Consider the following 12,224-nt stretch of genomic DNA (forward strand, 5'->3'; position numbering starts at 1 on the left):
AACATGTCAGTTTGCCTGAAATCTGTTATACATGACACATTACTCAGTATTAAATTATTGATGAATAGAACAACTTATGTGCATAATAAATGCATCAGCGCATGTTGCATGCCATAATTGGTTATTAGGTTGATAACTTGATTGATGGATTATGATAGTCATAAACAGTCTTTTGAATGTTGTTTTAACTGGAAGGAAATGCCTATGCTTGGTTGATGTTGTTTTAACTGGAAATACCAAATGCTTGGTTGATGTTGTTTTGACTGGAAATACCAAATGCTTGGTTGATGTTGTTTTAACTGGAAATACCAAATGCTTGGTTGATGTTGTTTTAGCTAGAAATAACTATGCTTGTTGGATGTTGTTTTAGCTAGAAATAACTATGCTTGTTGGATGTTGTTTTAGCTGGAAATAACTATGCTTGTTGGATGTTGTTTAAGCTAGAAAAAACTGCTTGTTGGATGTTGTTTTAGCTGGAAATAACTATGCTTGTTGGATGTTGTTTTAGCTAGAAATAACTATGCTTGTTGGATGTTGTTTTAACTGGAAATAACTATGCTTGTTGGATGTTGTTTTAACTGGAAATAACTTTGCTTGTTGGATGTTGTTTAAGCTAGAAAAAACTGCTTGTTGGATGTTGTTTTAACTGGAAATACCAAATGCTTGGTTGATGTTGTTTTAACTGGAAATACCTATGCTTGTTGGATGTTGTTTTAGCTGGAAATAACTATGCATGGTGGATGTTGTTTTAGCTGGAAATACCTGTGTTTGGCAGATGTTTTAACATGAAATACCTATGCTCTGCAGATTTGTAATTTCCAGGAGTTTTTGTAGGTAAATCGGTTGTCCAAAAGATTGGTATCAAAATCAAAAGACTACCAGACAGTCCTGGAGTCTTGGCATGTATGACTTTAACCTGCTTTCATGTCTGGCATCTTGAAGAAGCACAACATAAAACTTTGCCACATCCATCATACTTCTGTGATTTGAGGCTAAATCCTATTATCAAATAATTTCCGAGAGCAGATGATTTGAAAACTGCAATGTGTTTGAAAGTTAATTTTTCCTCTGTTTCAACAACATAGCAAAAAGTGAATACAAAATGTCATTTAATAATTTAGTGATCAGACTGAGAAAGTTTAAAGAGTGCATGGGGAGTACTTGAGGGGATGCACTGATGTACTGCTTATTAATTAAGAACTTTGTTGTACAGTGCACTGATATTTATCACTTTAATATCCATTGTAATAAATCCTGGGTGAATTTGATTATCAGCAGGCTATGTCATTATTTCAGGAAGAGCTGTAATTCCTAAATTTCATTGCTCTGCATAATTTTTTATAACCCCTTATTGTTGGACCTGCTACTTTTATTTCTGATTAGTAATTCCCTCAATTATACTAGATTTCAAAAGATTTTTATATTCAGCTTTATATTGATATAACCTCTGCAGAATTTGATTTTCAGCATTTAGCTTGATTATTTATTGAAGTTTTGGCAGCTGAAATGTGGACCCACATACTTTTATTTCTTCAGAATATCTCTTAATTGTGTTTTTCTTTTCTGAATCCATATTAAGGATGAGACCTCACCTTAATTTAATTGTCTGTGTTCTACATCATCATTTAGTGTCAGTGTTTAATATCATCAGTTAGTGTCAGTGGTCTACATTGTTTAGTGTCAGTGTTCTACATCATCTGTTTGTGTCAGTGTTCTACATCATTTAGTGTCAGTGTTCTACATCATAAGTTAGTGTCAGTGTTCTACATCAGTTAGTGTCAGTGGTCTACATCATCAGTTAGTGTAAGTAGTCTACATCATCAGTTAGTGTCAGTGGTCTACATCATCAGTTAGTGTCTGTGGTCTACATCATCAGTTAGTGTCAGTGGTCTACATAATCAGTTAGTGTCAGTAGTCTACATCATCAGTTAGTGTCTGTGGTCTACATCATCAGTTAGTGTCTGTGTTCTACATCATCAGTTAGTGTCAGTAGTCTACATCATCAGTTAGTGTCTATGGTCTACATCATCAGTTAGTGTCTGTGGTCTACATTGTTTAGTGTCAGTGTTCTACATCATCTGTTTGTGTCAGTATTCTACATCATTTAGTGTCAGTGTTCTACATCATAAGTTAGTGTCAGTGTTCTACATCAGTTAGTGTCAGTGGTCTACATCATCAGTTAGTGTCAGTAGTCTACATCATCAGTTAGTGTCAGTGGTCTACATCATCAGTTAGTGTCTGTGGTCTACATCATCAGTTAGTGTCAGTGGTCTACATCATCAGTTAGTGTCAGTAATCTACATCATCAGTTAGTGTCTGTGGTCTACATCATCAGTTAGTGTCTGTGTTCTACATCATCAGTTAGTGTCAGTAGTCTACATCATCAGTTAGTGTCTATGGTCTACATCATCAGTTAGTGTCAGTAGTCTACATCATCAGTTAGTGTCTGTGGTCTACATCATCAGTTAGTGTCTGTGGTCTACACCATCAGTTAGTGTCTGTGGTCTACATCATCAGTTAGTGTCAGTGGTCTACATCATCATTTAGTGACAGTGTTTTACATCATTTAGTGTCAGCATTTTAAGTCATCTGTTTTTGTCAGTGTTTGTCAGTGCTCTACATCATCAGTTAGTGTCTCCTTAACTCATTTACTAAATCACAACTGTCATCCTGCCCATTTTTCTGAAATACTACACTCCCATACTTCTAAAGAAAGTGTGGGGTGGGATGTGGGTGGAGATATAAATTCCTGGAAGTTTCTTCTTACTAATGTAATTATATAAAAAAAATATTGCTCGTGATTTCACACTTATCTCATATGAAATAATAAATAAAAAGAATAATCACAGCTGTAGAATTTTGGCTGGTAGCATTACATGTATATTTTTTCTTGTTTCTTCTGTAGACCTATATCTACATATTTGAACATATCAGCCAGACCAACTATATGCCATTTGTGATATCGGTCATCTGCATAACAATACTTTATGTGGTAAAAGTGTACATTAACCAGAAGTACAAGTCCAAATTGAAGATTCCAATACCGATTGAGCTTATTGTGGTAAGATTATACTGCAATCACAAAGCTTTTACAAATCCCAGTAATTAAAGTCTGACATTTTCTCCAGAATTCTTTTGCAAATACAAATTATTCACTTTATTTTGTTGTCAAATACATGTTTTATACTTGAGCAAATTGAAATAATTGCCAGATGTATTAAGTAAACAAATTTTATGTTGAGTAATCATTTATGGTGAAATTGTCTTTGTCTTGTTTTTCTATTTATAAATTGTACAGATTCATATTTTTCATTAATTAGTAACTCATTAATACTTTTCAGTAGTTACATAATAGATAATCACAGACAGACAGACAGGTTGATAGATGGATATAAATACTTGTGTAATGACTGTTTTATGGGGTGGGGGAGACTGTGGGGGTGGGGAGATCCATATTATATTCTGAATGAAATCATACCAATACTACAGCAAGAATTTGGCATGCACAAATTTGATCATATTGTTTGACTGAATTTGAATTTAGGTAAAATGCAGTGATCCAAAAATTTCAGAGGTGATTGCCATTTCTGGAAGTACCTACATATATATTGATATTTCATTCTTTCAAACATACTTAAAATATACATTAGAAGAAGTATTATGACATTCATTTCAAATGTTTTAGCCAAGGGTATTTATAAGTATGGTTGAGTCAACACAGTCAAATTCTGATGGTCCAGAATTCAAAGGAAACACAGATTTTATATGCATAAATGGATGTCCAGATAATGGAAGATCGCTAATACTGTAAAATATTATTCAAACAGACACAAGCACCCTGTGTAAACATTGTAACATTTTCATAAGAGATCACTGTTTAAACATTACAATATTTTAATTAGTGAGCACTGTGTAAATATTATAACATTTTCTTGTGAGAACACTGTAAACAGAACAACATTTTCGTGGGGGAGCATTGTGTAAACATCATGATATTTTAACAAGGGATCATTGTGTAAATATTACATTTTAAGAGGGAGCAAGGTATTAACAATATAACACTATAATGAGGGAGCAATATGTAAAGATTACAATATTTTAATGAAGGATTACTGTATAAACGTTACAATATTTTAATGAAGGATTACTGTGTAAACATTACAATAATTTAATGAAGGATTACTTTGTAAGCGTTACAATATTTTAATGAAGGATTATTGTGTAAACATTACAATATTTTAATGAAGGATCACTATGTAAACATTACAGTATTTTAATGAAGGATTACTGTGTAAACATTACAATATTTTATTAAAGGATTACTGTGTAAACATTAAAAAAATTCATGAGAGCACTGTGTAAACATTACAACATTGTATTAAGAGGGTAAACATTCCAACATTGTATTGAGAGTGTAAACATTACAACATTGTATTGAGAGTGTAAACATTACAACATCGTGTTGAGTGTGTCAGCATTACAACATTGTGTTGAGTGTGTCAACATTACAACATTGTATTGAGAGTGTAAACATTACAACATCATGTTGAGTGTGTCAGCATTACAACATTGTATTGAGAGTGTAAACATTACAACACTGTAATGAGAGTGTCAACATTACAACATTGTATTGAGAGTGTAAACATTACAACATCGTGTTGAGTGTGTCAACATTACAACATTGTATTGAGAGTGTAAACATTACGACATTGTATTGAGAGTGTAAACATTACAACATCATGTTGAGTGTGTCAACATTACAACATTGTATTGAGAGTGTAAACATTACAACATTGTATTGAGAGGGTAAACATTACAACATTGTATTGAGATTGTAAACATTACAACATTGTATTGAGAGTGTAAACATTACAACATTGTATTGAGAGTGTAAACATTACAACATCGTGTTGAGTGTGTCAACATTACAACATTGTATTGAGAGTGTAAACATTACAACATTGTATTGAGAGTGTAAACATTACAACATTGTATTGAGAGTGTAAACATTACAACATTGTATTGAGAGTATAAACATTACAACATTGTATTGAGAGTATAAACATTACAACATTGTGTTGAGAGTGTAAACATTACCACATTGTATTGAGAGTGTAAACATTACAACATTGAATTGAGAGTGTAAGCATTACAACATTGTATTGAGAGTGTAAACATTACAACATTGTGTTGAGAGTGTAAACATTACAACATTGTGTTGAGAGTGTAAACATTACAACATTGTGTTGAGAGTGTAAACATTACAACATTGTATTGAGAGTGTAAACATTACAACATTGTGTTGAGAGTGTAAACATTACAACATTGTATTGAGAGTGTAAACATTACAACATTGTATTGAGAGTGTAAACATTGCAACATCATATTGAGAGTATAAACATTACAACATTGTGTTGAGAGTGTAAACAATACAACATTGTATTGAGAGTGTAAACATTACAACATTGTATTGAGAGTATAAACATTACAACATTGTATTGAGAGTGTAAACATTACAACATTGTGTTGAGAGTGTAAACATTACAACATTGTATTGAGAGTGTAAACATTACAACATTGTGTTGAGAGTGTAAACATTACAACATTGTATTGAGAGTGTAAACATTACCACATTGTAATAAGGGAGTACTTTGTAAACATTAAAATTCACACAGATTTGGAGAAGATTGGAAGAAATTAATTGTTCTGGTCTTTGATATGTTCACAGGTGATCTTTGGAACTGTGGTATCATATTTTGCTAACTTGGCAGAAACTCACCAGGTGAAAGTTGTTGGAAAAGTCCCTGCTGGGTAAATGATATTCTTCAAGTTTTGTTGCATGAAATTAGTCTAATGCATTCAAAAAAGATTGAATGACATTTATTATAGAGGGTGTTGTTGATATGACATTTTTGATAGAGGGTATTGTTGATACAACATTTAAGATAGAGAGCATTGTTCATATGACATTTAAGATTGAGAGTATTGTTCATATAACATTTAAGATAGAGGGTATTGTTCATATGACTTTTATGATAGAGGGTATTTGTCTTAAGTAAAACACAGAATAGATGAATTATCTGTAATATAATGTATGGTTACACCATTTTATATCAAGGAATTAGGGGCCCTTTCTGTTTCTTCTTTTGTAGGTCAGAACCAAATGCATTGCCATTTTATCATTGTAGTTAAAATCAATAAGGCATGATGGCCACAATTTATAATCATGTCAAGTTGTATATTGAAAACCTTCTTTTGTGTGACTGCTCGGATGGCCTAGTGGTTAGAGCATCCGCCTTGGATGCAGGCAGTCATGGGTTCAAACCCCTGCTGAGTCATACCAAAGACTTACAAAAAATATTAACAGCTGCCTCACTAGGCACTCAGCATTAAGAGGTTAGTGTTAAGATTGGTTGGCCTGGTGTCATGATAATGTGACTGGGTGGGACATCATGCTACATGTCTGCGGCATGATGCCCCAATGCTAGACATCACTATAAACTGCCACACTGCAGACATCTTAGCAATATGACTGAAAAATTGTTAAAGCTATGTTAAAAATCCTAATCACACACACACCATCTCTTGTGTTTACCGTCTTATTTGTCTACATTTCATAATTTTGTACATTGTTGTATTTTTACAATTATGTATAAAATGTTGCCTCATACTGGAACCGGTGTTCAAGACCAAGCAGATTCTTTACAGTAGTATTACACCTTATTAATTAGAATTACTGAGCTCTTATTTTATCTCTCATTTCATTGAAGGTTTAAGCTGTTGAAGTTTTAATTTGTAAATACTAAATTTCGTTTTTTAGTTTACCCACCCCATCATTTCCCAGGATGGTGCATATTGACATGTACATTATTGACATTTTCATCATTGCTATCATCGCCTTTGCCCAGTCTGTGTCACTTGCTGCACTAATGGCTAAGAAACATTCCTACAGTTTTGATGCAAATCAGGTAAGATTGAATGAATGCAGCATAACCTTTCCACTCTTGCTACCTTTAATATTTTATACCCATGCCTTTATAGAGAATGTGTGGATATATAGTGATCTTTATTCTGTCCATCTGTCCATTCTTCCATCCAGCACCCAATCTCATTAGTTTGCCTAGTTCTGCAGACTTTAAGAGATTGTTTTGAAACTGGATATTAAAATGTTATTGTCATCACTGGAAGATACACAAATCAACAGATCACTGTTCTCCTGCACATTTTGGTGATTTATTGCCATTAATGTCTTGTAGTTTATTGCTCTAGTTTTTGTCAGAGTTAATGCCCTTGATGTCTTGTAGTTTAATGCTCTAGTTTTTGTCAGAGTTAATGCCCTTGATGTCTTGTAGTTTAATGCTCTAGTTTTTGTTGAGTTAATGCCCTTGATGTCTTGTAGTTTAATGCTCTAGTTTTTGTTAGAATTAATGCCCACGACTTCTTGTAGTTTAATGCTCTAGTTTTTGTTAGAGTTAATGCCCATGACTTCTTGTAGTTTAATGTTCTTGTTTTTGTTAGAGTTAATGCCCTTGATATCTCATTTAAAGCTGCAGTTTATGTTAGAGTTAATGCCCTTTTTGTCTTGTAGTTGAATGCTACATTTTTCTTTAGAGTCAGTGCCCTTGATGTCTTGTAGTTTGATGCAGCGAATCACCCAATATCATTAGCTCAACTAGTAATGCAGTTTTTGATGGATTGATTGCCATGAAACTTGACCAAAATATTGTTGTCCTCAGCAGATGTACAAATGGACTGATTACTTTGTACTGGTAATTTTTTAAAGAGTTATTGAGTTTTGACTCATAGATGGATTCATTATATGACAAAATCTTGCAAATCCATCTAATCTCTCATATAATGTATTGGATTTCTATGATCAACACATGAAGATGCACATGCCAGCAGACAAGTTTGCTCGGAGTTGTTTTAGAGTTATTGCCCTTTTTGTATAGTATCTTGATGATGTCACAGTACCAATTGTTTTTCCAAAGACCTCAGTGCTAATATTTTGTGAAATAAATATACTTTTTATCCTACCTCAATGTGTCTCACACACTATCATAGAGTATAATGTTAGGTTAACAAGTACAGAACCATATGCTCTGTTTACATTTAAGAGAGATAACTCTGCTGGAAATAAATGGGTAAGAGTTATCTGGTTGCAACAGGTATATTTTCATTTGTATGTATCACATTTTCTATATATATAGAAGATACAAAATATGATCTAGATATAAATTAACATACTCTCACATTTTGCCTAGATACTCTCCTTTTTTGTTAAGTCTAACAGAAACTACCACTCATACATAATGCGCCAGTCATAGCTATTTTTGTTGTTTATCTGTGAATACAATGTTCCCTTCAACCTAAGCTCTGACCACTGTGTGTACTGTTATACCTGGGTACTGTTATACACATGATGGAGTGCATGACACCTGGGTACTGTTATACCAATGAAGAAGTGCATGACACAATATTTTTAGTGCAACTAATACCACAGTTTTTGATTTATTGCCTTGAAGCGTGTTCATCACCTGTATTTTGCACATTATTTAGTTATTGCACTTTCTACAGATGAATACAGTCTATGACAGAAATGTCTGAATACAGCTATAGTTTTTGCATTAATCTCCATTTGTTTGTACTGTACTTCCTTATAGATTTGAATAACACAAATATTTAGTGTGATAAAATATGTACAGAACTTAGTCATTTCATTCACTGATTTAGAATTTCTAACCTGACTGTGACCAGAGTGGCCCTAACACTGGCATTGTCTGCACATTTCATGCATAACAGAGTTTTCGAACTGAAACATGGAGCCAGATTGCATACACTATGGGCTAGTCTATTTTCCTCAGACAACAGAGTGACATAGTTTATTCTATTTAGTAACTGTTGGATAATTCCAAAAATTACCACAAGGCTGAGATTTGGAGTTATATCACTTTGCACACATGTACATAGAAATTACATCACTTGTTAAATCCGCATGAAAGGCAAATTTGTAGTTGTCATTCCTTTCCTTTACTGGATTCACCATTGTAAATATTGGAAGCAGACAATGTAGTATTTTCCTTCTATGTCCATATATGTATAGCTATGCATTGACCTCTTCACTGATCAGCATGCAGGGTCGTCTTTTACACTGAAAACTTCCTTTTGGTATGAAACATGCAGATAATAATGGTGTTAGTGACCCCCTGGTCATAATCATGTTTTAAATTAGAAATCAGTGAATAAACTGACTAAGTTCTGTACATCTTTTATCTCATTTGTGTTTTCATTTTTTAAATGGGAATGGGAGAATAAACAAATAGGTAGGTATATTCAGACCATAGTAGCGTAGATTTCAGTGGCTCACTATAAAACCTGTTTTGATCATTATTCAGAGATTTGCTTATCAATAAATCACCAAGCTCGTGAAATTGTTGTTAGAGTTATTGCCTTTTTACTTAGCAGAATGAAAGAATGAACATACTAGCTAGTCTTAGTGTTCAGTGGACCCCCCATGAACTTTGTATATGTTACATTCATTATTTAAAGATGAACATTTCAACAAATTACTGAATTCCGTCAAGTTTTGTTATTGCTGCTTTTCATTTCGAACTGGCTGTAATTTATGAGAGAATCTTGTGAACACAACTAGTCTCACAGTTTTCACCATCTTGACCAGCTTCTGAAGATATGCATACCAACAAATCAATGTGCTTTCATAATGTTTTGGTTAGAGTTATTGGCCTTTTCACCGTGCAGCTTTATGAGTGCTGTGTAGGCAGAATTTTGTGAACACAATTTATCTTAGTTATTGATGGATCACTCTGAGACATGTAACTTATTATGGTCATTATCTAAAGATACAAGCATCAACAAATCTGGGTGCTTCTTAATTTTGTTTGAGTTATTGCCCTTTTTTTACAAGGGGCTGGATCACTGAATTTTGTGAAAGCAACTAGTATTGCAGTTTGTAGTAGATTGCTGTAAAACTAAGTAGATATTATGGTCATTTTCATCAGATGTGCACGTTTCTTAGTCTTTTTACTTGCATACTTTTAGAACAGTTATGCTCTATTTTTGGACTGTACCCTTAGCTCTGTTGTCGGCTAGAAAGTGGGGTATGTTTAAATAAACAAATAGCCCACCATTTCTGTTATTTGTTGGTTCAAGCAAACATTTCATTTTCTACTGAGAATACCCAGCCTTGATTATGCTTATTCTCATCCACAAATTGTATTTCCTGGCTATGTCTAGCTTCTTGTGCAAAATTTGGACAAATGTAATTTTTTTCAATAAGCATGATTTTTTAAGTCTGCAGAATATTACTTGAACATAGTAGACCCACTAGTGATGAAGTAGATTAGATAACAATTTACTTAATATCAATTAGCTAATAATTAAGACTTTAATTATGAAAGAATGTAATTTTTCGGAAGTAAAATGATGCCACAATCCAATAATATGAGTTTCTGTTTCTGTTAATCATTTCCTGTCAGAATAATAAATCAACATCACAGTTTGAACCCAATATTATTTTTCTCCAGGAATTGATTGCCTATGGTGCAGGGAGTTTGTTTGGCTCCTTTTTCTCATGTTTCCCTTTTGCTGGGTCTGTATCGAGAAGTTCTGTACAGGAGTCTGCAGGTGGAAAGACACAGGTAGGGGAGAATACTCTTTTAGCATTTACTTACACCTGTCAAATTAATCAGTGATTGTCTCCCATAATTAAGACATTATGTTTCAAGTTGATGATAATATAGTAACCTTGTTAGTGGAAGAAGTAATTGTTCTTGTTTGGTTTTATCTCATTCCTGAAAATATGTGTTATAAGCTATCTTTGGCTTTATCTTCTTTATCTACTTGTAATTTGTATCTCAAGGAAATGTCAACATCAGACAATGTTGGGTATAAAAAATAATATGGGCAAAAGCAGATGGAAGTACATGTATGTGTATATACATTGCACCATTGTTTTATGAAAATAAACAAAGAACTTAAATATTTTTATTGTATAACACTTTTATTATTCCCAGACTTCTTAAAAAATGTTGGGGATTATGTGATTTTCTGCATCTGTTCATAGTTCTAATTCCTCTAAAAACTGTGGGTGTAAATTCACCAAACTAGGTAATGTACCATTTATAGTTATATACAAGTCAGTTCTGACTTTAAACTTCGTAGACCCAGATCTTCTCTCACATAATGCATTGGCAGATATGGGTCCAAGCAGTATGGTGGAATAAATAAGATCAAAACTAATCTGCAGGCTCATGATGCAATGGCAGATAAGCGTCTATGTAATGTTATTTTGGAGTTGGACCTGACTTATAAGCAAGTAAAAAAAATGGTACAAACAGCTTCCTTGCTTGGCCCTCAGCATTAAGAGGTTAGTGTTAGGATTGGTCGGCCTGGTGTCAGGATAATGTGACTGGGTGGGACATGATGCTACACGTGTGCGGCATGATGCCCAAGTGCTATACATCACTATAAACTGTCAAACTGCAGACATCGTAGTGATATGACTGAGAAATTGTTGAAGCTACATTAAAAATCCAAATCACACACACACACACACTTATAAGCAATTATATACAGCAAGTTACCCATGGAATAACCATCTGCAAGCTATTAACCATGGGAGGAGTAATATTTCAAATATTTTAAAACTTTTTTTTATTACAATATTTGTTTTACCAAATGTTAAATATGCATTTATAATTGGATGACATATAACAAATGTGGGGTTCCAACCCCCAGGTAATGTAATGGTCCAGAAGGGAGGGAGAGACATTATAGGATTGACTGGGATGATCTGTGGGATTATATATATATATATATATATATATATATATATATATATATATATATATATATATATATATATATATATATATATATATGGGTTTAATCTATAACTATCGGGGTCTAATCTCTATCTATAAGGGGTTTAATACATGGTTACAAGGGTCTAAAATATAGCTATAGTGGTCTAATTCCTTTATTTCAGCTGACAAGTGTTTTTTCTGCCATTCTGGTGCTGGTTGTTATTCTTGTAATTGGACCATTGTTTGAGCCCTTGCCCAGTGTAAGTAATCCTCGCTTTTTAGATCTACAATTTAATGTTTTCCCTCATATAATGTAGACATGAATCCTGTTAAAATAGGATTACATTTTCATTTTACTTGACTTTGGCTCTTAGCTGATGAAAACCAACCATAATGTGT

At 33.3% G+C, this 12,224-nt stretch overlaps 1 protein-coding gene across 3 annotated transcripts in view; it reads left to right on the forward strand.

Moving 5' to 3' along the window:
• LOC149797817 (prestin-like) overlaps positions 1–12,224 on the forward strand; it is a 102,414-nt gene that overhangs the window by 57,229 nt on the left and 32,961 nt on the right. For all 3 annotated transcript variants that reach the window (XM_089962813.1, XM_089962814.1, XM_089962815.1), the window contains exons 7-11: positions 2,906–3,061; positions 5,729–5,811; positions 6,821–6,968; positions 10,545–10,658; positions 12,008–12,085. In XM_089962813.1, coding sequence (XP_089818939.1) covers positions 2,906–3,061; positions 5,729–5,811; positions 6,821–6,968; positions 10,545–10,658; positions 12,008–12,085 — 579 coding nt within the window. The remainder of the gene's footprint in view (positions 1–2,905; positions 3,062–5,728; positions 5,812–6,820; positions 6,969–10,544; positions 10,659–12,007; positions 12,086–12,224) is intronic.

This window comes from Sinohyriopsis cumingii, chromosome 6 (assembly GCF_028554795.1).
Source record: "Sinohyriopsis cumingii isolate HCF-2022 chromosome 6, ASM2855479v2, whole genome shotgun sequence".
NCBI classification, from domain to species: domain Eukaryota; kingdom Metazoa; phylum Mollusca; class Bivalvia; order Unionida; family Unionidae; genus Sinohyriopsis; species Sinohyriopsis cumingii.